Here is a 27080-nt window from a genome sequence, read left to right as displayed (position 1 = left end):
ATTTCACATGTATGTTGAATTGTAATCTTGTTTTGGCCCAAAGATAATTGATCTGGCCCATACACAAAGAAAGATCCATGCACATGCTAGAGAATTCTAGCAAAGTTCAAGTTAGTGGAAGAGTCTAGAAGAATGGTGAGGATTCCACCAACATACAAGATTAGTGTAGATAATTCTAGCTTAGGAAGGTAGTGGAATTATCTAGATATCTCTAGCATGATGCTTCCATGCTTCTCCAAGGTTCCATCCATGCCTATAAAAGGAGAAGGCATCCACACCATTTGTAACAACCAAGAAAGCAAATGGTAAGAGGTGAGAGTGTCAAGTAAGAAGTAAGAAGAAGCAACAAAGCTTCTAAAAGTGTTTGAGTGTTTCCTCTTGTACTAGTTTGTGAGAATAAAAAATTTGTATAACACTTTGAGTGTTCTTTCTTTCTCTTGCCTATCAAATTCCACTGCATTACATACTCCTTTGTGAGATAAACATCTCCAAAGTAGTGAAGCATTTTTAAACCCCAACAAAGTGGTATCAGAGCTATGGCTAGCAACGCTATGGCAGCCTTACAAGTTCCAGTGCTCGACAACAATAACTTCGATAATTGGAGTATCAAAATGAAGGCCCTTTTGGGTTCACACGATGTCTGGGAAGTCGTGGAGAAAGGCTACACTAAGCCAAATGATGAAGTTACTCTATCTCAACCCCAGAATAAGAGTTTGAAAGATTCAAAAAAGAGAGACAAGAAGGCTCTCTATCTCATCTACCAAGCATTAGATCACAATGGCTTTGAGAATGTCTCAAGTGCAACCTTTGCCAAGTAAGCATGGAAGAAGCTTCAAACCCCTTACAAAGGAGCCGAACAAGTGAAAAAGGTTCGTCTTCAAGTATTAAGAGGTTTGTTCGAATCTCTACAAATGAAAGGGTCTGAATCAGTCTCTGATTATTTCTCAAGAGTCTTAGCCATTTCCAATCAATTAATAAGAAACGGAGAAAAGCTAAAAGATGTTAGAATTATGGAGAAGATACTATGCGATACTACGCTCGTTGGACCCCAAGTTCGAGCACATTGTCGTGACGATTGAGGAAACTAAAAACTTGGAAGATATTAGTATAGAGCAATTAATGGGTTCACTACAAGCATATGAAGAGAAACATAAGAAGAGGCAAGGGAATGATGAGCAGCTCCTTAAGACGCATGTTTAGCCAAAGAAGAAAGAAGAAAGCATCAACAATGAGAGAAGCCAATATGAAAGAAGTCATAGCCGAGGTCGCAGACGTGGACATGGACGTAGACATGGTTGAAACTTCAACAACCATAGCAACTACGAAAGAGGAGAAAGCTCAACAAAAGGTTGTGGAAAAGGACGCTCAAACTTGAGGTATGAAAAATCTCAAGTTCAATGCTACAATTGTCAAAAGTTTGGGCATTATGCTTGGGAATGTAGAGCTCTAAATAGCAGACTTGATGAGAAGGTCAATTATGTGAAAGAAGAGAATGGCGTTGTGGTACTAGCATGTAAGAACAATGATGGAGACCAAGACTATACATGGTACCTTGACACCAGCGCCGGCAACCACATGTGCGGAAGAAGAAGCATCTTCGTAGAGCTCAATGAATCAGTGAGTGGCAACGTTTCTTTTGGAGACGAATCCAAAATACCCTTAAAAGGAAAAGGTAACATCCTTATTCCCTTGGAAAATGGCGGTCACCAATTAATTTCAAATGTCTACTACGTGCCCAATATGAAAAGCAACATTTTGAGTTTGGGTCAACTCTTAGAAAAAGGTTATGATTTCCATACGAAAAATTATATCCTTTTTCTTAGAGATGACAAAGGAAGATTAATTGCCAAGGCGAAAATGTCAAAGAATAGGATGTTTCCCATGAACATTCAAAACGATGCTGCAAAGTGTCTCAAGATATGTTACAAAGACATATCTTGGCTTTGGCATCTTCATTTTGGGCATCTTAATTATGGGGGACTGGAGTTATTATCCAAGAAGGAGATGGTGAGAGGTTTACCATGTATCAGTCACCCTGATCAAGTTTGTGAAGGATGTTTACTTAGGAAACAGGTCAGGAAAAGCTTTCCAAAGTAGTCGACCACAAGAGCCCAGAAGCCACTCGAGCTCATTCACACTGATGTGTGTGGTCCAATAAAACCAAGCTCTTTGGGTAAAAATAATTATTTCCTTTTCTTCATTGATGATTTTTCAAGGAAAACCTGGGTGTATTTCTTGAAGCAGAAATTAGAGGTATTTGGAGCATTTAAGAAGTTTAAAGCCACCGTAGAAAAAGAAAGTGGTTGCAAGATCAAAGCCATAAGATCTGATCGAGGAGAGAATTCACTTCGAAGGAATTCCAAGAGTTTTGTGAAGTAAATGAAATTCGTCGACCTTTGACAGTTCTAAGATCCCCTCAACAAAATGGTGTGGCGGAAAGAAAAAATTGAACCATCCTCGACATGGCTCGAAGCATGCTCAAAAGCAAGAAATTGCCTAAGGAATCGTGGGCAGAAGCTGTAGCATGTGCTATCTACCTATCCAATCGGTCTCCAACAAGAAGTGTGTGGGGAAAAACTCCGCAAGAAGCATGAAGTGGAAGAAAACCAAGTATCTCTCACCTAAGAGTTTTTGAAAGCATAGCCCATGTACATGTACCAGACGAGAGGAGAACCAAACTCGACGACAAAAGTGAGAAGTTCATCTTCATCGGTTATGACACAAATTCAAAAGGATATAAGCTGTATAATCCGAACAATGGGAAGACGGTGATCAGTCGAGATGTGACGTTTGATGAAGAAGGAGAATGAGATTTTTGCTTGCATGCAGGTGATCTTCACTTCTTTCCTCAGTTTGAAGAAGAGAATGAACAAGGGATGATGGAGCAAGCAATAGAGGTTCAACAAGAATCCACTACTCCACCTGCTTCACCAATATTAACCAATTATGTAATTCACCAGTATCAGCATCGTCAAGTGGGAATCTAAATGAAAGAGAAGTACCATGCACAAGAAGTATACGAGATCTTTATGAGGTAGCTGAAAGACTTGATAATCCTGCACTTTTCTGTCTCTTTGCTGATTGTGAACCAGTTGACTTCCAAGAAGCAGTGCAAGATACTAAGTGGATGAAAGCAATGGATGAAGAAATTGAAGCAATCTAGAAGAATGATACATAGGAACTCGCTATTCTTCCGAAAGGACACAAAGCCATCGGAGTCAAGTGGGTGTACAAGACAAAAAAGAATGCCAACAGAGAGGTCGAAAGATACAAGGCAAGACCAGTGGCGAATGGCTATAGTCAAAGAGCCGGAATCGACTATGATGAGGTATTTGCACCCGTTGCTCATTTAGAAACTATACGATTACTAATTTCTTTGGTAGCTCAAAACAGTTGGAAGATTCAACAAATAGATGTGAAGTCCGCCTTCCTAAATGAAGTCCTTGAAGAAGAAGTCTACATTCAGCAACCGTCAGTCTATGAAATCAAAGGGCATGAAGACAAAGTTCTGAAGCTAAAGAAAGCCCTCTATAGGTTAAAACAAGCGCCACGAGCATGGAATAGTCGCATCGACAAGTACTTTTAGAAGAACAACTTCATTAAGTGCCCTCATGAACATGCTCTCTACGTCAAAGTCAAAGATGGAGATATTTTGATTGTGTGCTTATATATGGATGATCTAATCTTCACCGGGAGTAATCCAAACATGTTTGAAGAGTTCAAGAGAATGATGACCAAAGAATTTGAGATGAGCGACATCGGGTTGATGGCATACTACCTAGGCATTGAAGTGAAGCAGAACGAAGAAGGCATTTTCATCTCCCAAGAAAGCTACACAAAGGAGATACTGAAAAAGTTCAAAATGAACGACTGCAAGCCCATAATCATGCCAGTGGAATGTGGAGTCAAACTAATCCAGCATGACAAAGGAGAAAGCGTAGATCCAACATTTTTCAAAAGTTTAGTTGGAAGCTTGCGCTACTTGACTTGCACAAGACCAAACATTCTCTATGCTGTCAGATTAGTCAGTCGCTACATGGAGAATCCCACAACTACACATTTGAAGACTGCCAAAAGAATTCTTCGATACCTCAAAGGTACTGTTAACTTTGGCTTGTTTTATTCAAGTTTTGATAACTACAAACTTGCTAGATATAGCGACAGTGATTGGGCAAGAGATTCCGACGATAGAAAAAGCACTACTGGATTTGTGCTCTTCATGACAGACACTACATTCACATGGATGTCGAAGAAGCAACCAATTGTCACACTACCTACTTGCGCAGCTGAATACATAACTGCTACCGTATGCGTCTGTCATGCAATTTGGCTGAGAAACTTGCTAAAAGAGTTAAGCATGCCGCAAAAAGAACCAACAAAGATTTATGTCGACAACGAGTCTGCAATAGCTCTAGCAAAAACTCCAGTATTCCATGACAGGAGCAAACACATAGATACCCGTTACCATTTCTTAAGAGAGTGCATTGCAAGAAAGGATGTGCAAGTGGAATACGTGAAGTCTCAAGACCAAGTCGTCGACATATTCACCAAGCCACTCAAACAAAAAGACTTTGTCAGACTAAGAAACTCAATCGGCGTCACAAGACAAGATTAAGGGGGGATGTTGAATTGTAATCTTGTCTTGGCCCAAAGATAATTGATCCGGCCCATACACAAAGAAAGATCCATGCACATGCTAGAGAATTCTAGCAAAGTTCAAGTTGGTGGAAGAGTCTAGAAGAATGGTGAGGATTCCACCAACATACAAGATTAGTGTAGATAATTCTAGCTTAGGAAGGTAGTGGAATTATCTAGATATCTCTAGCATGATGCTTCCATGCTTCTCCAAGGTTCCATCCATGCCTATAAAAGGAGAAGGCATTCACACCATTTGTAACAACCAAGAGAGCAAATAGTAAGAGGTGAGAGTGTCAAGTAAGAAGTAAGAAGAAGCAACAAAGCTTCTAAGAGTGTTTGAGTGTTTCCTCTTGTACTAGTTTGTGAGAATAAAAAATTTGTATAACACTTTGAGTGTTCTTTCTTTCTCTTGCCTATCAAATTCTGCTGTATTACATTATCCTTTGTGAGATAAACATCTCCAAAATAGTGAAGCATTTTTAAACCTCAACAATGTATGTATATATTAAAGGTTATTTAGAGAATAAGAGTGGGTGAGGAAATAACATTTAAATTTTTTAACCTTTTAAGGTGGGTGAGATTATAATGTGGATGGGAAAATAAGACACATACAACTTTGCAACCTTTCCGCCGTCTTCCTAACGTGCCCGGAGGTGAATGACCCACCGTCCGCAACCGTAAACAAGCGAAGGCCATCGATCGAACCAGTGCAGAATACGATAAGCATCTGAATGCACCAAGCTGTATCAGAGCCGTATTTCAGCTGCTCCACGCAGAAGATTCCGGCCAATCCGGATCCCGCTCCCGTGCTTCACAGGTTTTCTCTAATTTATTTATTTTTTAATATAAATAATATAAAAAATCCCCTGCACTTTTTAGGGTTTCGAGGGCAGTGTTTAAAAAACCTACACTTATCAGTTGTGTTGTGTGCCGCATTGCCGCTGCCTACTTGGAACGGAGCCATCTCTTGACCAATTACCTTCTTCATCAAGCAGTAAACCCTTTGAGTTAGCCCATGCATATACTAGTACTTCAAGTTTTTATTTGATTCCATGATTTTGTTCTATACAATTATTAACCCTTCATAAACTGTATAGCTTATGTACATAATGCCTTAGGGTTTAGTTGCTGTTCATAATTTCGTGTCGTATGTTTACACGATTTCTGTTCTTATGTCCTTAATCAATTCCTTGTAGGTGTAAGGTCCTCTTATACAAAAACTAAAAGGAACCAAGTGCCATGGAACACAAACGTCAGTCATTGGCAACTGCAATTTCTCAGTCTCAAGGTCCTCGTCATGAGAGATTAATAGACAGATTTAGTAATCTTCCAGATGAAGTTGCTCATCACATTCTTTCCTCCCTCACTTTAAGAGATATCTGCCGAGTGGGCTGTGTGTCAAAAAGGTGCATGCAGTTTTTTTTATCCACTCCGTCGTTGAACTTTGATGTAAGGAGTTTCGGTAGGCGGCAGCGATTGAAGTTGTTAGGTTATTTGGAAAGGTTCTTGAGTAAACGTGGTGATAATAAGATACAACATTTTCGTATACGTTGGTTATGTCGAGATGATGATGCAAGCAGCTATTATGATGAGTATTTTCGAGTGATCAACTGGATGTATACAGCTGTAAGATGTAATGTTGAAGTACTTGATCTTTACTTTCCAGGTAAATATGAGCTAGGGAGACCAGTACTAGAATTACCGTCCTGCATCTTTCTCTGTCAATCTTTGAGGTCACTAATGGTGGACTTGCATGGGGATAAGCTTCTTAAAACTCCCTCCTTTGCTTGTTTCACTACTCTACAATGCCTAAAATTGAGCAGTGTTACGATAGATGAGGAGTTTTGCAAATGGATTTCATGTTCATGTAAATGCATTAAAGAGTTAGAGCTTGAATCCGTTGTTGGGATAGAAAAAATATGCATTGAAAGCTCATCTTTAGAATCATTTCGATTTGTGCCTAGTTACCGTCATGTTTGCCATCTCAATATCTCTGGGGAAAAACTTGAAAATATACAAATGTACTGGATTTATCAATTAAGCAAGCTAAGTATTTTCGCTCCCAATCTTAAACGTTTGAAATGGAAAGGGAGGGTGGCAAGTCGCCTAAATCTGGAGAAGGTCATGTGTTTGGAAAAAGCTGAGATTTTTCTCCAGCCTAGGATAAAGGCTGATTTTGGCAATTTATTTGAGGCGTTTTGCAGTATTCAGAGAGTTGAAGTTCTTATGCTAAATGTAGCGATCATGAAGGTACGGAACACTTCCTAACCCTAGCTATACCCTTTTCAAACCTGCTTATTTTTATCTTAATTCAGTATCTAAACTACAATTAGGCAATGTACTAAAAATCAATTCAGAATCAAACGTTTGGAAGGTTTGGAATCCTGAACCTAGCCTGCTCGTTTCTATATAAAATAATGTGGCCTTTATAACATTGCAGGCTCTCGTTCTTTCTAGATATAAAATGTTGTCTTTATAACATTGCAGGCTCTATTTTGGAAAGGTTCCATGCCGGGATTATTAGCTCATGTTGGTCACTTTTGTGTGCGTGACATGAGCTTGACGGATCACCTAGTCAAAGTAATGACCTCTCTGCTTAAACGAATGCCTAACTTGCATACTTTGCACATTGTAACCTCAAAATCTGTTTGCTGTGTAAGTAAAACTGGTGTTTGCTCTCTCTCTCTCTCTCTCTCTCTCTCTCTCTCTCCCCAACAGAGATTATCTGATGTCTTAGATGATTCCTGTAGTAGTTCGATTGTTCTAAATATATATTTGGAAAACTATTGCGTGGTGTTTTTTTTTTTTTTTTCTTTTTACGAACTTCAATATATTTGTCTGTTATATCTTTTGCAGGCATCTGGAAAGTTTAGTAACAAATATTGGAAGCTCAAAAACCTAGCTTGTATTAATCAGCTTAAAGAAGTAACATTTGAGATTTCCAATAATGGGACGAATGAATGGGAGTTAGCAAGGTATATCATCGAGAATGCTAAGAATTTGAAGAAACTGTTCATATATTATGTGCCCAATCAGTTTACTCTCTTTAGGGAGATAACTGAAAGCGCGACGAACTCCCCCGCCACAGTTGAGTTTAAGGTATATGATAAATCCAGAAGAGTTTACAATGATGATCTTATTAGTCCTGATGTACAACAGAAGACTAATTGAATCGTCTTCCCGAATAAAAAGCAAAGGTTTCTCTCCTTATTTGCCAATTCCAGCTACTTCTTTCTCATCTCCTTTGCCTCTTTGCATTTCTATTTCATTTTGGCCCTTAATTTCTTGTGTTGTTTGAGCTTTTGTCTCAACTTTCCTAAGCTTGTCTCAATTTTAGGCTTTTATGGACCCTTTTCCTCATATGTAACTTCCCATTGTCAGTCTTCCACCTCCAATCTCTGCTACTCGGCTCATCAAGTGTCTCTCCTCGGCTGTGTACTTTAGTATTGGATGGTTGTTAGAGTGGTATTAGCACTCTTTGGTAGGATTTTGGGAGCGCTTTTTACGCGAGTGGCTCACTTAGCCCCATTTTATGTTCATCCAGTTTGTTCGTAGGTTCTCCTTCTTGGTGGTGGCGGTGGATTTGCGATAGCGTCACAGTTGGTGTGATGGAGACAACAATCTTCCAGATCTAAGGTTTTTTGGCTGTTGTGGGTTTGCACTTTTTAGACCTATCCATTGTATTTCCTCTTGAGCTATGCTTGTATTAGAATTGCCTTTTGAGCTTTTTATAGCTTTCTTAATTAATGAAAGTTATCATTTTCTGAAAAAAAAAAAAAAAGGTCCTGATGTACATGCAATGTGAAATTTCAATGGATAGTGAGATTTTACTTGATATCAACATTTTTACTACTGATGGAATTATGCTCACTAATACCTAAAGCACAATGCTTTTCGAGAGGTCCTCTAACCCTATGTCATGCATCTTTCTTAATTTAGTTTGGGGTCTTAATATGCTAGTATTAATTTAAATTAAACATAACGAGATTTTGCTGATTTTGAAGTTTTGAACTTTAACTCTGAACATTACTATAAACAACGTGAGCATACATGTGAAACTGGTCTATAGCCCCCGGACATTACTATAAACATTGTGCGAACATATACATGATGAGCATATAAATGGTATAAAAGATCATGCCATAGTTGGATTCACAATACTCATAAACTACAATATCAAATTTCTAAGTAAAAGTCATGACATGATATATGCGTATTCAAAAAATAGTTATGGAAACTATATATAATAAATATAGGGAATTGTTATTGACACTCTAAATTTCTCATTCTACACTCCAAACTTTATATATTTAGAAAGAAAAATACACTTGTGAGGAGTGTAGAATGAGATTTTTAGAGTGCCAATAACACTTCCCTAAATATAATTTGAAAACTAAAGCCCACTCACTGATTCATCATAGGGTCGTAGCTATCTTGCCCTGTCTGCCCTTTGAAATCCTTGAGATAAGTCTCTTCTACATGCAATTCAAACAACTAAGGAAAACACTCGAAAGTTCCTTTTTGTTAACTTATTTTGGGAGTTAGATGTGTTTGAAAAAGGACTCACGCGCTGTCGCTTGCCGTACCTGAGATTTTTCAGAAGCATGAGGTAAATAACAATGTACTTGAGGTTTTTGTAGTATCTATAAGGTTAAAGTTCTTATTCTAAGTAGAGAGACAACCAAGATCAAATAGTTGAAATAAGGATTCTACGAATTTCTATTGCTAAAATTATCAAAATCAAATAACGACAACATCAAACAATACACAATCTATCTCTTCACGAATATTCACAAAATCTCGAAAAATAATCATTTCACCAATCTATTAGTGTTATCATAATTTTTCCAATAGTCCCCAAAAATATAACCTTACAACATCTCCAAAGGAAATGTCAAAAGTTCCTCATAGGCATATAACAGTAAAAAAAAAACTCTCTCCAACCGATTCTTCAATTTCTTACGTGGCACTGAGTCAATTGAAAGCAAAGCCTTTTGCTGTCAAATTCATTTAATAATTATTTTAATAGATTTAATGCAATATATAATAAATATTGTTGTCTATTCTAAGAATTTGATTGGTTACCTTCACAAATGGTCCCCACAAAGTGATAAAAAAATATTTAGAATGACATTATTATTTAACACATTGGGTAGAACAAAAAAATATACAAAATATCAAATTACCACATAAACCATCAAATCTTAATTTAATATTTTAAGGGAATTATTATTGACATTCCAAAATATACTTGTGATAAGTGTAGAATGAAATTTTTGGAATGTCAATAATATTTCTCAATTTTAAATTTTACATCTCTTTTGAAAATGTTTTTACAAAGCAGAGAGCCCAAACCCAACCCAAACACATAACAGTAGGCCCACCCAAGCAGGAAAAAAGTCTCTCATGTCAACTAGGCGGTAGCCAAATGAAGAAACGCGCACATTTCTTTTCAATTTCCCTCTCCTAATAAATAGCTTTTTCTGATCGCGGCTTTTTCCAGAAATTTCGACTTAAATAGCTTTTCTGACAGCGGCTTTTCCAGAAAATTTTGATGGGGTTGTTTCTTGTTTGCATGCGATTGCTAAGTGCTTACCGCGATTTCGAACAGAGGCTTTTGCGGTGATTGAATTCTAGGTAAGCCCAGCTTCTACTTGTTTTCTGCTTCTGCTTTTCTTTTTGGTAATCAATAGGAAGATTTGGGATGCCATTGATGGACAAAGCTTCAAACTTTATTTCATTTTATTTATATTTGTGATACGAGTGATATTGACGACGTCGGGCAAATGGGTAGACGCTTTTATGGTGTTTTCTGATTCTCAAAATTTTGAATTTAATTTACAGATGGTATGTGAGGCTTTTTTTATGATTTGTTGCAAGTGTTTGTCTCCTAAATTCATTCAAAGAAACCCAGAATCCCCTGAAAAATTGACACAATTGTGTTCAGATTATATCTAGATTAGAGGGGAAATACTCAATATTTGCATTAATTTTGTTCTCCTGTCCTTAATCTTTGTAGGTGTAGCTACTAGGTAGGTGCTCTTACCAAAACAAAAAGAAATCTTAGTGTGTCATGGAACACAAGGATAAGTTATTGGCTATTGCGAATTCTCAAGCTCAAGGACTCTGTCCCGAGAGTGTAGTGGACAGGTTTAGTAATCTTCCAGATGAAGTCGCTCATCAGATTCTTTCACTTGTCTCTTTAAAAGAACTCATTCGAGTAGGCAGCCTTTCTAAAAGATGCAGAGGGCTTTATCTCTCAACCCCATCATTGAAATTTTGGTCATCGTACTATGGAGATAAGCAGGGCCAATTAAACTTGCTGAATTCTTTCGATAGGTTTTTGATTCTTCGCGGAGGTAATACGGTACAGAAGTTTCAAGTACATTTGGATCTCTGTTCAAGCTTACCTGATGAGATTTTCCGAGTGATCACGTGGATCCACATTGCAGCAAGGTGTAATGTTGAAGTGCTTGATCTTCAGTTGAGGGTATACAAAAATGATATGGCTTCGTTTGAATTACCATCTTGCATCTTTCTTTGTGGATCTTTGAGATCTCTGATTGTGACTCTGTATACAGTTCTTAAAGTTCCCTCCTTTGCCGGTTCCACTAATCTCCGACACTTAAACTTGAGTTATGTTCAAATAGATGATGGCTTTTCCAAATGGATCTCAAATTCCTGCAAATGTATGAAGGAGTTGCAGCTTTATCATGTTGGAGCAGTAAATATCACCATTGAAAGCTCATCTTTGGAATCATTTAGGTTTGTTTCGGTTCAGAATGACACCTGCCATCTTAACATCACAGGTGAGAAACTTGAAGATATACATGTTAATTGGGAATATTATCAACGTGGCAGCAGATCATTAACTATTTCTGCTCCAAATCTCAAATATTTCAAATGGATTGGGAGTTTATTGAACCGCCAGAATCTCAGGGAATCAATGTGTTTAGAAAAGGCAGAGATTTTTTTGAAGCCTAGGAGAGGTATCTGTGAAAACTTTGACAACGCATCCGAGTTTCTTTGCAGTATATGCAGGGTTAAAGTTCTTCTTCTAAGCCACGAGACCATTAAGGTAAAGATGCACTACCCTGCAGACTAATATTCTCTTTTGGCCATATTTCATGGAACATATCTTGGCTATGGGGTTATGACATGCCAATAATAGATAGCTAATTCGTGTTTCTTAAACTACAAAGTGGTTTAAAATTTGAAGATCTTTGGTTTTATTATAGTAGTGACATCGGATGGAATGAAAATTAAAGGAGTAATGCCTGTGCGCAGGGTTGAAGAGAGGGACGAAGAATAGATTGCGTTGTTATCTATTACTCCGCTTCTCTTCCTCATGTCTCTCATCTCAAAGTATAAATCTTACCAAAAGTGTGAAGCAATTGATTTGACCTATGAATTTGGTAGCATTATATGGGCTTGAATATATGAACAATTTATGATTATTCATGTTTCTTGAAAAATGGTTTTTTAGCTCAACTTTGTAACTTTGCTGCTGTATTATTTTATAGGCTTTAAGGGATACTTTCATCTGTTTAAGAGTCTGGCTTTATAATATTGCAGACTCTGTTCAAGGAAGTTTCCATACCCCCGCCGTTTGATAATATTTCTTACTTGGGTTTGCGCATTACGAGCTTGAGTGATGACCTAGTCCCAGCAATGGTATCTCTTTTGAGAGGAATTTCTAATTTGAATACATTGCAAATAGAATCTGACCTTTCCTTACTCTTCCATAAACCTAAAGTAAGTTAAAAGTCGAAGTTGACTCTCTCTCTCTCTCTCTCTCTCACACACACACACACAAATGTACGCTAGTTCAGGGACTGGCACTTCCTTGTTTCATAGTTTGTATTCATATTGCTACTTTTCGTGTGTTTTGGAATGTTTTTTTTTTTTTTTTTTTTTTTCTTCTATTGATTTGGCTGTTGTGTTTTCAGGCACGCGGATGTAATAGGAAATACTGGAAATCCCAAAACCTGAATTTTACAGATCAGCTTAAGGAGGTAACAATAGAGCTTTCCAACGGGTTCAATGCCATGGAGTTAGCAAGGTATATTCTCGAGCAAGCTCAGCATTTGGAGAAAATGTTCATATTCTATTTACCCCACCAGTCATATGTCATAAAAAGAGTAAATCAAAGCAAGAAAGTCTCCGCTGCCAAAATTGTCTTTCGGAAGAAACAGCAGAGATGATGTGCAAAGGTGGTTCTGTATTTTTCAAAAGATTTTGTGAACAGAAGCTTAAACCTTGTAAACTTTGCTTTTAAGGTTTTGAACAAACTTGGAGCTGTATCGTTGTGTTTGGTACACTTGCAAATTCGGTATCAGGTTGAAATTGATAGATCAAATTGTGCAAATAGTGTTAGTGTTTTGGATAGTTTTAGGCTTAATTGTATTTGTAATCAATTCAACAAGTAAATGAAATGAGATTGGAGAAGATATATGGAAGATGAAATTCAGAGAAGAAAGGAGTGCATAGCTCCGTGAATCTACGTTGGATTCGATACACCAAAGTCGGCTTACATGGTGGGATTTATAGCCGTTGCATACCCACACACACATTTGCAGCATGACTATGATCATGTGCACAACACATGTTTTCATTTAACTTCTAATGAACTAGACACGTGGCCAAGTATACATCATAGAGATGATATAATCCTGTTCGTTCATTACATTATTTGAATAGTCAGCTGCTCTAGCACTTAGAACCATTCGAACTCCATTTCCTTCTTCCATTCTTTAGCTGCTATGCATCTGTGATCCAGCTACCATGCTTATCCACCAACACTCCCATTCTAAGCTAGTAGCTGGTTTAACTCCAAGCTTCTCTTTAAGTGTGTAGAATCGATCTTTGGGAAGTGCCTTGGTGAAAATATCAGCAAGCTGATCTTTTGATTTACAATAGATTAGCTTGATGATGTTTGACTGCAATGCTTCTCGAATGTAATGATATCTTCTTCGAATGTGCTTTGTTCTTTGATGGAACACATGATTTCTTGTCAGAGCAATGGCATATGTATTATCGTAGTAGAGATGAGTAGCTTTAGTTTGTTCTTCACCAAAATCTTAAAGTACAAACCTCAACCACACTTGTGTGGTTGCTTTTGTAGCACTCATGTACTCAGTTTCAGCTGTTGAAAATGCAACACTGTGTTGTTTAACTAAGGCCCAAGAGAAAACCCCACTTCCAAATGAGAAAGCATAACCAGATGTGCTTTCCATATTAGTTTCATCTCCACTCCAATCACTGTCACAATAGCCTTTAAGAATTGATTCCTTGCCTTTCTCATACTCAATTCCATAGTCTAGTGTGCCTTGTATACCTGAGAAGTCTATTAGCTGCTCCCAAGTGCTTCTTTGATGGTCCATGCATAAATCTAGCAAGTAATTTAAGTTAAACTCAATTTAGTTTAGGGTCTTAATACGCTAATAATTTAAGTTAAACTTAAGGAGATTTGCTGATTTTGAAGTTTTGAACCTTAAAAGCATGAACAGAGCTAACTTGTGCCCACTCGTCCTCGTGAGGAGGGTTTAGTTCGAGAAAGTCGGAACAAAGAGTCTGGGAGTTTTTGCGTACGTAAACCCTATGGGAGCGACGTCGGCTGTATAGTGGGTTCACGGGATTGTTGGAGAGCTTTGTGAGTGGTAGAAGGTAGTGCAGAGGGCGGGCGAGGATAGGAGGGCTGCTATAGAGGAACTGGATACAGATGGTGTTATGGAAGAATTATGGCAGACCTTGGGAGATAAGTTGTAGCTCACCGATAGAGAGAATGAGGGAATAGTGATCGATAGAAAGGATGTAGATAAGGCTTTGATCGGCTTTCACTATATGTTATTGGCAGAGGTGTTGACAGTGCGAGCGGTGCATGAGGAGGCTTTCATCGATAGATTCACGTCATTGTGGCGTGGGAAGGAAGGTGTCTCGATTAGGGACATTGGTGATTGAAGGTTCCTGATCAGGTTTGTGGCTAGGAGGGATATGCAGCGAGTTCTTGACTCTCAATTCCCTTGGATGTTTCGTGATGACTTTGTGTTGGTGGGGGGGGAAGATTGGCACGGTATTAACGGTGGATAAATCAGCGAGTCGGGAATGTAAGGGAACCATTGATGAGAGGTGTGATGTTACGTTCCCGGAAGAAGGTCGGGTGTGGGTTGAATTTCGATACGAAGGATTAGCCCAATTATCGCTTTTATGGTCAAAGATCAACACATCAAGATTCTACCAAAAAACCCCAAATCTTCACTTCAATCAAACCACGAAATTAAGGAAAAGCAAACACCACAGCTTCAAAGAATAGGCATCATACAAAATCAGTAAACAATATTACCTGATTCACGAAACTCACACCACCAGATCTCCGAATAACATCATTTCAGATCACCAAAAACCCAATCTTCGAGCAACACCCAAACCAGCGGAAGGCCTTCCCAGAATCGAGAATGGCAACGAGCCAATTCCAACGATGATACCATATTAACACACATAAGAACTAGGAAGAACAATGGATGACAGAGTCGAAGAAGAAGAGAAAGAGAGAGTGAGAGAAAGAGAGAGATTGTAGTAATGCTTCAGAAAATATTACAATGTATTCCTTACACAAATGAAAGCCCTATTACCTCTTATATAACGACAAGTGCTAATTACAACAGTACCCTTATACCTATATTAACTAACTCATCTTCTAAATAATGCCATGTGGCATTTCTGATATATCGGTTATTAACCAGCCGATACAGACCACCATCCAAAAGCAACAATCAACAAAACGATGATGGAAAACCTATATGAACAACTGGAATTGTTAGTACAGCTGCATTGGGGTCCCAACACTTCCACATTTTGGACATGACTGAAGGTCTCGTGCACATTCCAAACATGTCTGCACCAAGAAGATAAAATGAATAAGCATTAACAGTAATAAGGTTTTTATTTTAATCCAAAATGGACTCTAAGATTGACATAACTTCTCACTTTGGTTTCTGCGATTTAAAATAGATAAAAGTGGTTTATGAGATTGTCCAATTATTTTGTCATTATGTGATAAATTTCCGTTAAATTGAAGGTTTTTTTTTTGTCAAATTTGCCCCTCTCCTTAAATTGGTGGCTTCTTCAATTTAACGGAGATTTTTCACAAAAGAATCAAAATGATTGAAGATGGACTTTCTCAAGGACCACTTATACTGATTTAAATATCGAGAACCAAAGTGAGGAGTTATAATAATCTCAAGAACCGTTTTTTGGCAAAAAAATCTAAAAATCTAATAATAATAATAATAGTAAATAGTATTCTCCTCTAAATCCACCTGAAAAATTATTTGTATTTGAGATAATATTAATTCAAATGAAATTAACTACCTGATGCCCACAACCAAAGACCATGCCTTTTGGATTAGCAAGGCAGATGGGGCACCAAAACTGTTCAACAGCATAAAAAATGTTAGCCCCAGCGATGAACAGTCTGAAAACGCAACGAATAAAAGTAGGAAGCATACAACTGCATATGCAAACAAGAGAGTGTAATTGGCCTATTAATTAACAAAAATCTTCAAGGATACCATATGCAATGTATGGTAGAAGATCATACCTTTTCATCCCCACAAATCAATTTTAGTTTGGTAAGTATTGGGGTTTGACAATGTGGGCAATGATAAACCTTCTGTTCGCATGTGCTACATATCTGCACCAAAAGATGAATTACTACACAAAATCTAACCCTTCAACTTTCCATCGAAACCGAGGCTTTTTTCAGTCTCAGTTGGGCAAAAATGAAGTGGGAGAAATAAAACTCAAATGAAAATACCCGATGCTTGCAACCCAAGGCAATGTCCATTGGATTATCGTAGCAGATGGTGCAAACCTGTTTAAGACCATATAAAAATTGTAGTCATGAACACCCATAACACGATAAATTGTACCACCAAACATACGCATCAACGTAGCAGAGACTCATAGTAACCACATTTAAGTTTAGGTTATTACTTTCTTGCTTGAAAGTACCATTTTCATAAACAAATCAAAATATTTTAGCTCCCTGAATCGCCTATAGTAAGGAGCTATGAGGCCCTTCCGTTCTCCTAACTCTCTCCATTCCCGGTGGAGAATCCCCATGTTGAAAATAACCCTGTTGCAATTATAACCAGCATGGCCAAGAATGGATAGTCTCGTATTAGAACTTCGAATATGCTGTATGGCATTTTTCACCTCCAAATCATAAATTCTCTTGATAATACAAGTACCAGCTGTTTGTGAAAAAAAAAAAAAACCGTGTGAACAAAATCCGGTTGTGCCAGCTTAGAAGTCTGTATACCTCATTCTCATTGGTCGAACTGGCAGCAGGTGGAGCTGTGGTACCAGAACTGGTTTCTCTATAATGAAAAGGACAAAGAGGAACCCTCTGGGAAAAATTGCCAGCCTGACCGCTGTCCATTTAAAAGAAGGAAATATGTATGCAAATGATGTCAACATGTAATCAACAGGTATTCACGAATGAGAAATATAGAGAACATTGCGAAGGGGACCCTTTTACAGAATATTTTCTTTCCAACCTCTTTTTATCATCAGTGACCAGAACACCAGCATCATATGGTGATGGAGGATAGGAATAAACTAACGATGGATATTCATACCTCTGAATTTTTACAGGATCTGGAAATTGGACTTGAGGAAGTCTCAATCGAGAAGACCACAGCCTCCTCGGCATTGCTGAAATGCATCCACCCATTAACTCAACTCTCCTAGGGAAATTCCCTAATTCTAGACAAAATCCTCTTCTGGTATTCACTATGCAGAACCTACGACAAAACCCAGAAAAAGAAAACTTTGAATCCAAAACTGCAATACATGCGAATGCACAGACCCACAAATACAAACACTTACACAAACCCACAAATATAAAGACAAACACACAAACGCATATGCCTACTCAGTTAAGCATCTCCAATTAGCAACTTAGCAAATGATTAAGCACCAAGAGGTGAAGGTCCGCATTTCAACGAAATCCCATCTACATTTTGATATTTCCAATCTTTATTACTGATAGTTTTATATGCAAACAGAAAGACAACCAGATAACCGTAGGCTTGTAGCTGCCAGAAAGGAAGTAACTGCGCAGCAAACTTTATTCGATTCGAGGGCTTCTTTTTTTCTTGTTAATGGAAAAAGATCGATTGTATTCAATCACATGTAATCAAAATATAAATTCTCTCATAAATATTCATAATTTCAAAAAAAAAAAAAAAAAAAAAAACACCCGAAAGTTGAAAAGCCTTGAAGTTAGAACTACCTTCTTGCTCGTTAGGAGGAAATAACCAAAACCCTTGTCCTCTCTTGCTCTAAAACGCCGTTCGCGTTAGGCTGTGACCACCGGGTGTATAAACGGCCAAAACCCTTCTCTTCTATTGCTTCTTCTGTTGGATAAAATACAAATATACATATTCAATCTGCAAATTTGTTCAAACAGCAGAAGAACAAATCAAGAAAACTTGAATTATGAAATTGCTAAAATTCTTCAAGTGAGAAATACCTGTTAGGTTTAGGTTGGAACTTGGAACTGCCACCGCCGAAGCCCTTTACCTCTCTGCCCTTTTGCTTTTGGTGAATTCAATACAAACACATTTAGACTCGTTGGATCTACTGGTCAATGAGCAACTTTTAATTTTTACTTTTAATTTATTTATTATTATTATTTTGGAGATATGAAAAAAGTACATAGCGAAATGAGGGTTGAAGAAAAGTGATAGGGGAGAGGAAGAAATAATTAAGAAAGGAATGAAAATAAAATCTTGAGAGTAAAGACAACTTTAAATGTTTTGAATTTTTTTCTAGTTGTAAAGTAAAATCTAAAAGCGAGCGATGACAATGAAACCATAAAACAACAATTACAAAATTTTCCCACTAAAGATGGAAGCTTCAAGCTTGGTTCTCTCGTGTTTTCCTTATTTGAAATTAAGTCAATATGTAAGATCGTTATGATGGCAATGGCAATGGTATGTCTAGCGTATTGTGGTCTAGTGAATTTATAGAACTACATGATTTCTTGCATAATTAATTATACTAATCCAGCAGGCAAGTCTGCTACCAAAACAGGGATAAAAACCAAGAGTCTAGCAAAGAAAACCAACATGTCAAAACAATGCACCAAGAAGAAGCAAAATGGGTGACGATCGACTACCACACACCAGCAGATTCTTAACAAACATGGAATGACTAAACCAAATGACGAAAAACAAGAAGTAAACCAGTAGCAAATTGATTTTCGGTATGCTATAATTATATGTCGTTACTTACTTCATCCTGTAAATTCCCAAAGTTCATCTTTTGATTGTAATCTCCTTCTTCTGGCCAGTGGACATGACCTCAGCAGAAGCATTCAGGATACCATTTGCATCAATTGAAAAACAAACATCTACTTTAGCAACACCCTTAGGAGCTGGAGGAATGTCATCGATGTCAAAGCCACCCAAATAATTATTATCTTTGGTTAGCTCATTCTCACCGTCGTAAACTCCACGGGGGACAGAACTTTGGTTGTCGTGACAAGTTACAAAAGTATGGTTCTTCTTGGTGGGAATTTTGCTGTTTCTTGGAATCATAACACGCATGAGCTGTTCTTCTTCACCATATTCTGTCCCAAGTGACATAGGAATGACATCGCAGAGAGTGAAGTCTTGAAGCTTCAAACTTTGATTACCATTCAAGACAGCAGCTTGAACAGCAGCACCATATGCCACAGCCTCATCCGGATTAATGCCGTTGGACAGCTCGTTGCCGATGAACACGTTGTGTAATAGCTCCTGCACCTTGGGAATTCTAGAGGAGCCACCAACAAGAACAACATCATCGACATTCCTTGTGTCTATTTTGGCATCCTTCAAACATTTATCCACAGGCTTCATGCACTTGTTGAAGAAATCCATGTTTAGTTGTTAAAGTTTTGCACGGGTAAAAGTTGTATAAAAATCACACCATGATACAAACAGTCAATTTCAATATCTGTCACAGACGTAAACGAAAGTCTCCTCTTCGCCTTCTCACATTCATTTTTTAACCTCCTAAGAGCTCTAGGGTTTCCACCGACGTCCAAACTATGCATCTTCTTAAACTTCTCAACCAAGTAATTCACCATATTGTTATCAAAGTCTTCACCACCAAGGTGAGTATTTCCAGCCGTCACCTTTACTTCAAAGTCACCAGAACTTATGGTAAGTAGTGACACATCTAAAGTACCTCCACCCAAGTCAAATATCGTAACATTTCTCTTGCTATACCAACCAGCCTTATTGTCAATTCCATAAGCAATGGCGGCCGCAGTTGGTTCATTGATGATTCGCATCACCTCTAAGCCAGCAGTGACACCAGCACATTTTGTAGCCTGACGTTGGGAGTCAGTAAAGTAAGCAGGGACAGTAATAACTGCTTTCTTCACACTTGAGCCGAGGTAGACCTCAGCAATCTCCCGCAGCAAACTGTTTCTCTTGACCCTCATGGGTAACCACAATCATGGGCTTGTGATCAGGACCTTCAGTGACCTTCAATGGCCGGAGCTTCAAATCATTTTGAATAGAAGCGTCAGTAAATCTCCTTCCAATTAATTGCTTTGCATCTGTAAAATGAATGCCAAACTTAGAAACTCAATCAAATAAATTGGAAGGATTGCAAACAATGGTGTAACATAAACCAAAAATTTCAGTTAGCTATATCTCTATTTATTTGGAAATGTCAAGTACTAAAATGAAAAATGTTTCACTTTTTCCAAGTTTCTCATTCAGTCTGATAGATCTAAAAAGATGCTGTTATCAAAGTTATATAATGTCAGTCAGTACGTAAATCATTTAATTATGTCTTTTACATAACCAACCTCATTAAAATGCAAAAACTAGTTAATTTGGGTACTGTAAGTCTGTAACTACCCAAGAAATACCCATAGGATATATTGGGGTGAGGGACTTCCAAATCCCACAATATTGATGTCAAATTAGTAACGGATCGATCACGAAACATTAGGAAGGATTAGAAATGTGTCATGTGAGCATTACAAAGGTTTGTAAGAGGGATTTATAAACACCTTGCAAGCAAGGATTGACAAATCTCTCTCACATTGCCTTCTAATGCCCATATGGTGCTTTTTTAATCCCTCGTCTATCGGTTTAAGATCCATTCCTTGCTAACTTATCCTCACACCCTCGAGACTTGAAAATTCCCTCACCCAACCATAGCATTAAGCACCCATTAGGAGGATCACAAAGCTCAGGTTAAGAAAAGTCAATATTTAGCTAATGAAAAAAATGATGATAAAAAAACAAAACAAAAACACAAAAACAAAATAGTTTATAAGAATGCAAACACTTGTAGCCTCGAATGGTATAGATGTGAGAAGATTAGCCTTACCAAAGATTGAGTTTGAGGGGTTTCTAATTTGTGAAAGCAACATAAGACGGAGTTGTTCTGTTCCCCTGACCATTCACTATGATTTCAATGTGATCATATTGTTGGAAGCTAAACAGTTTCTGAAGTCGAGGGATCAAAGGTAGCAAGGAGCTCCTGAGCATGGTTGTTGTCTGCATTGAAGAAGAAAGAAGAAATGAAGGGCTTTAGTCCCAACGGCTAGTTTTTCAGTTTAAATGTATGTAGTGAGCGTGTGAGTGACAAGTGTACACTCCAGATTAGATCACTTAAAACCCCAAATGAAGGGCTAGGATGGAATTTGGAGTAGTATGACTGAAATGGTTGTTAAGCATCTTGTCAATCACTCCCTTAAACAAGTATGGGTCATGACAATGCACCATACCCTACAAACATTCACCTACTTAATGAAGTAATGGCTAATGCATTGAACACAAAACCTTGAAAACCGTCAAAAACATCTCCAAAATTCTCTCCATTCTAACCCAAGAAAACCACCAAACCAAACAAACTTTAGCATGGCCTCAAAGCTTAGTTTATGATCTTACAACATTCTGGGAGTAATCTGTGCAAGTTGAGATCTTTGGAAACACCTACGTAGTGTCCTCAACAACAAAAATCAACAAAACAACCCTGAAATGAAGGGATCTAGCAGTAGTAGTGAGCTAAAAGCTCCAGTCTTTGATGGGGAGAACTATGATTTTTGGAGAATAAGAATGACAACCATTTTCAAGTCCTATGATATATATGGGATATGGTTCAAAATGGTTATGAACTACCTAAGATAGAGGTCGATGCTCTAGAGTAGGACCTCACAGAAACACAACTCAAAACACTGAAGCAGAACCGGATGGAGGATGCTAGAACACTTGGAATGATCCAAGGTGCTGTCTCAGACACCATTTTCCCGAGGATAGCAAATGAAGAGACTGCAAAGGGAGCTTGTGAAGTTTTACGGCAAGAGTACAGAGGAGACACCAAAGTTAGAAATGTAAAACTTCAATCGCTTAGAAAAGATTTCGAGTATACAGGAATGAGGGAAAATAAGCTGTTGAAAGATTACTTTACTAGGCTATTTGATGTTGTAAATAAGATAAGAACATAAGGTGAAGAACTGCCAAATGAAAGAATTGTCCAAAAACTGTTGATTAGTTTGACTAAACCCTATAATTTAATAGTGAGTGTCATTGAAGAAACCAAAGACACTAAAACCCTTAGTGTGTAAGATGTGACAGCATCCTTAAGAGCTTTTGACCAAAGACTTGAGAGGCATGCTGATTTTGCCACTGAGAAAACATTTTAATCATTCTCTGTTGGATCTAGTAGTCAAGCTAGTGGCAAGCAAATAAAAACCACAGTGGAAGGGCAAGAACAAGAAATGAGAAGGAAAGGGGTATCAAAACCCTAGACCTAACCAAGGCAGTAACTCAAATGAAGGTCCAAGAACCAAGCAACACTGCAAGCACTGTGACAAATTTCATCTTGGGGAGTATTGGTTCAAGGACAAGCTTAGATGTCACAAATGTAACAAGTTCGGGACATTATGAAGGATTGCAGATCAAAGAATGTGCAGCAAGTGAACTGCGCAAATCAAGTGCAAGGAAAAAAAAATGTATTCTGTGCTTTCAGTGCAAAAATGGAGAAAAACAATGAAGTGTGGTACATTGACAATGGCTGCAACAATCACATGACTGCACATAAGTCATTACTCATTGATATTGACACAAACTTCACTAGAAAAGTGAAAATGGGAGATGGAAACATTGTCAAAGCCACTGGAAGAGGAACTCTGGTCATTAACACCAAGAAAGGAAGAAGATGCATAAGGATGTGATGCTAGTGCCTGGATTGGATGAGAATCTACTTAGTGTGGGTCAAATGATGGAGCATGGCTATTTCCTACTATTTGGGGGAACTGTGGTTGAGATCTATGATGACAGGTGCCTATCAAATCTAGTGACTAGAGTGGAAGTGAAAAACATAAGCTTTCTACTTATGCTGAAGTACTTAGAGGAAGTGGCAAGGAAAGCAAGTGTGACAGGTTCTATGAAGCTATGGCACAAAAGGCTTGGTCATTTAAACATGACAAGCTTACAAAATATGCAAAAGCATGAAATGGTGCAAGGTATACCAAAGATGGATTAATGCAATGAAACCTGTGGAGGGTGTGTGTTTGGTAAGCATCACAGAGATCCATTTGAAGTTGGAAAGACTTGGAGGGCAACAAAGCCACTTGAATTGATTCACACAGATGTGTGTGGACCAATGCAAACAACAACAATCAATGGAAACAGGTATTTCCTAACCTTTATTCATGACTACTCACGGATGTGTTGGGTGTATTTCATGAGGTTCAAGTTTGAGGTATTCACAATATTCAAGAAGTTCAAGGTAATGGTGGAATTGCAAAGTGGATACCGAATCAAAAGACTGAGAAGTGATAGGGGAGGTGAGTACACCTCACATGAGTTCAATGCATTATATGAAGATGTAGGGTTGGAGAAGAAACTCACTATGGCATATTCACCACAACAGAATGAGATTGCAGAAAGTAAAAATAGGACTATAGTCGAAATGGCTAAGTCTATGATGCATGAGAAGAACATGCTCTATACATTTTAGGGTGAAGCTATGAACACCTCAATGTACCTATTGAATAGATGCCCTACTAAAGCACTAAATAAAAAGACACCATTTGAAGTGTTCAGTGGAAGGAAGCCTTCTATGAAGTATCTGAAAGTGTTTGGCTCAATATGTTATAGTCACATTCCTCAACAACTAAGGCAGAAGTTGGAAAAATCAAGCAACAAGGGTGTGTTTGTGGGTTATGGAACCAATGAAATAGGGTATAGAGTTTACAATATGTCAACTCAGAAGATAAATCTATCAAGAGATGTTATCTTTGATGAAGACTCAACATGGAATTGGGAAACAAGTGTAGAAGAGAAAGACAGTGTATCTCTATAACTTGACCTCAATAATGGGCAAACAAGGCAGCCTATGGAAACCTCAATTCAAGAAGAAATTACAGAAAATGGTGACACACAAAAGACTCCACAACAAACAAGCATGAGTCCATAACCGAGTCAATCACAGATAACAACTCCAAGTTCAACTCCAATGAGCTTAAGAAGCTTGGATGAGATCTATGCTACATGTAACTAATGTGTAGTGGAACCAGAAACATATGAAGAAGCTGAGAAAGACAAAGCTTAGAAGAAAGCAATGAAGGAAGAACTTGAAATGATTGAGAAGAATGACACTTGGGAACTTGTAAATCGACCAAGTGACAAACTTGTGATTGGTGTGAAATGGATGTACAAAGTGAAGCTCAACCTAGATGGTTCTGTACAGAAGAACAAGGCCAGATTGGTAACTAAAGGCTACTCATAGAAGCCTTGAGTAAACTTCAATGAAACCTTTGCTCCAGTAGCAAGGTTAGACACCATAAGGACCTTGATAGCCCTGGTAGCCAAGAAGGGTTGGAAGTTGCATCAATTGGATGTTAAATTTGCATTTCGAAATGGAGTGCTAGAGGAGGAGGTGTTTGTGGAACAACCTCAAGGGCTCACTAGTCAAGAGTTTCCAGAAAAAGGTGTACAAGCTAAGGAAGACACTCTATGGCCTAAAGCAAGCTCCAAGAGCTTGATATAGTGAGATTGATTCCTATTTCACTAAGAAAGGATTTCAGAAAAGTCCTAGTGAAGCTACACTCTACACCAAGATAGAAAGCAACAACAAGACACTTATTGTCTCAATCTATGTGGATGATGTTGTCTACACTGGAAATGATGCTGCAATGATTGAAGAGTTCAAAGAATAGATGATGAAGAGGTATGAGATGACTGATCTAAGCCTCTTGCATCACTTTCTTGGCATTGAAGTAATTCAAGAAGCAAGTAGCATTTTCAATCATCAAAAGAAATATGCTAAAATATTTCTTGAAAAGTTTGGGTTCAAGGGATGCAAATCGGACTCTACACCCCTAATTGTAAATGAGAAGCTTACGAAGGATGATGGAAGTGAATCTGCAGATGCTAGTCTCTACAAAAGCATTGTTGGCAGTTTATTGTACCTAACTGTAACAAGGCCGGATCTAATGTTCTTAGCAAGCCTACTTTCTAGGTTTATGCAGAATCCTAGCAAGATACATATAGGGACAGCTACGAGAGTGCTAAGATATGTGCAAGGAACACTTGATTTTGGGATCAAGTATGAAATGGGGAAATCAACTATCCTAATTGGATTATGTGACATTGACTGGGTGGCAGTGAAAATGATAGCAGAAGCACATCGGGCTATGATTTCACCTTTGGTTCAGGGGTATTTTCATGGGCCTTTGTGAAGTAACAAAATGTTGCACTGTCCACAGCGGAGGCAGAGTATGTGAGTGCATCAGAAGCTACAACTCAAGCTATTTGGCTAAGGTTCATACTTATAGACTTTGGGGAATTGTAGGTTGATGCCACACCACTTCTGTGTGACAACAACTCTGCAATCGCCATGACAAAAAACCCAGTATTTCATCAGAGAACAAAGCACATCAAAAGAAGATATCATTTCATCAGAGAGGCATTACAGGACAACACAATCAAGCTAATTTATTGCAGTACAGAAGATCAGATCGCAGACATTTTCACAAAAGCATTACCTACGGAGAGATTCAATTACCTGAGGGGATTGCTCGGAATGACTCCCAGAAGCAATTTAGAGGGGAGTGTTGGAAGCTAAACAGGTTCTGAAGTCGAGGGATCGAAAGCAGTAAGGAGCTCCTGAGCATGGCTGCTGTCTGCATCGAAGAAGAAAGAAGAAATGAAGGGTTTTAGTCCCAACGACTAGTTTTTTAGTTTAAATGTATATGTGAGTGTGTGAGTGACAAGTGTACACTCCTGATTAGATCACTTAAAACCCCAAATGAAGGGCTAGGATGTAATCTGGAGTAGTATGGCTGAAATGGTTGTTAAGCCTCTTGTCAATCACTCTCTTAAACAAGTATGGGTCATGGCAATGCGCCATACCCTACAAACATTCACCTACTTAATGAAGTAATGGTTGATGCATTGAACACAGCCTTGAAAACGATCAAAAACATCTCCAAGATTCTCTCCATTCTTTGCCATTATAACCTAAGAAAACCACCAAAACAAACAAACTTTAGCACATATCGCCACACTGCTACACATGAATACGTTGTCCCCAGATCAATTCCAATTGCATGGCCTTCTTTTCCACTCATTCTCAACTCAGGAACTAGGAGAACACAAAACAAGGAGAAAAATTATTGCAAAGCGTGTTGAATGAAGAATGCCTGGGTAAGTACAATCCCCGGTTATGTCTTCAAGTTGTGAAGTAAGGTTTCACAAATAAAAGTGGCAATGAAATTGTAAACAAATGAAATAAATAGCTTATCATCAAATGACAATAGCATGAAAAGAGGGAGTAAATGGAAGAAAGAATAACTCTTGGTGGGAGTGAAGTTTCCTGTCCTGTGTTTGGAAACACAGGGAAATAGGGTCATGAAATACCATTTAAAGTTCCCTCCTTTTCCGGTTCTACTAATCTCCAAAACTTGAAGTTGAGTAATGTTCGAATAGATGAAGGCTTTTCCAAATGGATCTTAAGTTCTCGCAAATGCATGAAGGAATTGCAGCTTTATGATGTTAGAACAGTAAGCCCTAGTTTGGTACTAAGGTGATTCTGAAAAAAAAAATGGCTATAAAAAAATGCTGGGAGCTTTTTTATGTTTGGTAAACATTCAACTTCAGCTTTTTTTCACAGTTTTGGGTGAAAAAAAAGCCAAAAACACAAAGCTGCAAAACCTAGCTTTGATAAACCAGTTTTTTTTCACATCTGTTTTACATAAAAGTTTATCAAACACTATAATACTACTTTTTTTTTTTCAAAAGCACTTTTACAAAAAAGTTTACCAAACACTTTACTGTTTTATTTCACAGTTGCTTATTCTCACAATACAGCAGAAGCAGTTTTTTTTCAAAGCACAGCAATTCCAAACCAGCCTTAAATAT

General features: G+C 38.0%; 3 protein-coding genes and 1 pseudogene across 7 annotated transcripts; 2 read left to right on the top strand and 2 right to left on the bottom strand.

The window, feature by feature from the left end:
* Positions 1 to 26290, bottom strand: part of LOC103929493 — a 32939-nt pseudogene extending 6649 nt beyond the window's left edge.
* LOC125469899 (F-box/LRR-repeat protein At3g58900-like) lies at positions 5868 to 8054 on the top strand. The gene is made up of 3 exons (XM_048567975.1): positions 5868 to 6888; positions 7126 to 7293; positions 7495 to 8054. The coding sequence occupies exons 1-3, from the start codon at positions 5878 to 5880 to the stop codon at positions 7807 to 7809; spliced, it is 1494 nt and encodes a 497-aa protein (XP_048423932.1). The 5' UTR covers positions 5868 to 5877; the 3' UTR covers positions 7810 to 8054.
* LOC103929473 (F-box/LRR-repeat protein At4g14103-like) lies at positions 10054 to 13090 on the top strand. 2 transcript variants are annotated; one of them, XM_009338680.3, is made up of 4 exons: positions 10058 to 10275; positions 10658 to 11716; positions 12214 to 12393; positions 12588 to 13090. In XM_009338680.3, exons 2-4 carry the CDS (start codon positions 10712 to 10714, stop codon positions 12840 to 12842), a joined length of 1440 nt encoding a protein of 479 aa, XP_009336955.1. In that variant the 5' UTR covers positions 10058 to 10275; positions 10658 to 10711; the 3' UTR covers positions 12843 to 13090. The 2 variants fall into 2 exon arrangements, with proteins under 2 accessions (XP_048423933.1, XP_009336955.1); XM_048567976.1 differs by lacking the exon at positions 12214 to 12393 and having other exon boundaries at positions 10054 to 10275.
* LOC125469900 (E3 ubiquitin-protein ligase RGLG2-like) lies at positions 15192 to 18420 on the bottom strand. 4 transcript variants are annotated; one of them, XM_048567981.1, is made up of 9 exons: positions 18176 to 18420; positions 17936 to 18059; positions 17280 to 17444; positions 16961 to 17072; positions 16633 to 16774; positions 16454 to 16510; positions 16238 to 16330; positions 16009 to 16068; positions 15192 to 15532 (listed from the first exon to the last, which is right to left on the bottom strand). In XM_048567981.1, the coding sequence occupies exons 4-9, from the start codon at positions 16969 to 16971 to the stop codon at positions 15455 to 15457; spliced, it is 441 nt and encodes a 146-aa protein (XP_048423938.1). In that variant the 5' UTR covers positions 16972 to 17072; positions 17280 to 17444; positions 17936 to 18059; positions 18176 to 18420; the 3' UTR covers positions 15192 to 15454. The 4 variants fall into 4 exon arrangements, with proteins under 4 accessions (XP_048423938.1, XP_048423937.1, XP_048423935.1 ...); XM_048567980.1 differs by lacking the exon at positions 16633 to 16774 and having other exon boundaries at positions 17936 to 18092; positions 18176 to 18416; XM_048567978.1 differs by lacking the exon at positions 16633 to 16774 and having other exon boundaries at positions 18176 to 18416.
* Positions 26291 to 27080: the final 790 nt, after the last annotated feature.

This window comes from the organism of the source record quoted next, unplaced genomic scaffold, assembly GCF_019419815.1.
Source record: "Pyrus x bretschneideri cultivar Hongxiangsu unplaced genomic scaffold, Pyrus_bretschneideri_v1 Contig47, whole genome shotgun sequence".
In the NCBI taxonomy this organism is placed as follows: Eukaryota; Viridiplantae; Streptophyta; class Magnoliopsida; order Rosales; family Rosaceae; genus Pyrus; species Pyrus x bretschneideri.
The sequence above is the reverse complement of the archived record's forward strand: the minus strand, read 5'-3'. Positions and strand labels throughout refer to the sequence as shown.

Bases quoted from the DNA above. Each gene is read 5' to 3' on its own strand.
- LOC125469899 (XM_048567975.1), top strand. From the start codon at position 5,878: ATGGAACACAAACGTCAGTCATTGGCAACTGCAATTTCTCAGTCTCAA. The intron at 6,889-7,125 runs GTACGGAACACT...ATAACATTGCAG, and splicing joins TAAATGTAGCGATCATGAAG to GCTCTATTTTGGAAAGGTTC. The intron at 7,294-7,494 runs GTAAGTAAAACT...TATCTTTTGCAG, and splicing joins CCTCAAAATCTGTTTGCTGT to GCATCTGGAAAGTTTAGTAA.
- LOC103929473 (XM_009338680.3), top strand. From the start codon at position 10,712: ATGGAACACAAGGATAAGTTATTGGCTATTGCGAATTCTCAAGCTCAA. The intron at 11,717-12,213 runs GTAAAGATGCAC...ATAATATTGCAG, and splicing joins TAAGCCACGAGACCATTAAG to ACTCTGTTCAAGGAAGTTTC. The intron at 12,394-12,587 runs GTAAGTTAAAAG...TTGTGTTTTCAG, and splicing joins TACTCTTCCATAAACCTAAA to GCACGCGGATGTAATAGGAA.
- LOC125469900 (XM_048567977.1), bottom strand. From the start codon at position 17,118: ATGTTGACATCATTTGCATACATATTTCCTTCTTTTAAATGGACAGCG. The intron at 16,331-16,453 runs GTATTTTCATTT...CTTTTGGTGCAG, and splicing joins CCTTGGGTTGCAAGCATCGG to ATATGTAGCACATGCGAACA. The intron at 15,533-16,008 runs GTAGTTAATTTC...TTCTTGGTGCAG, and splicing joins TCTTTGGTTGTGGGCATCAG to ACATGTTTGGAATGTGCACG.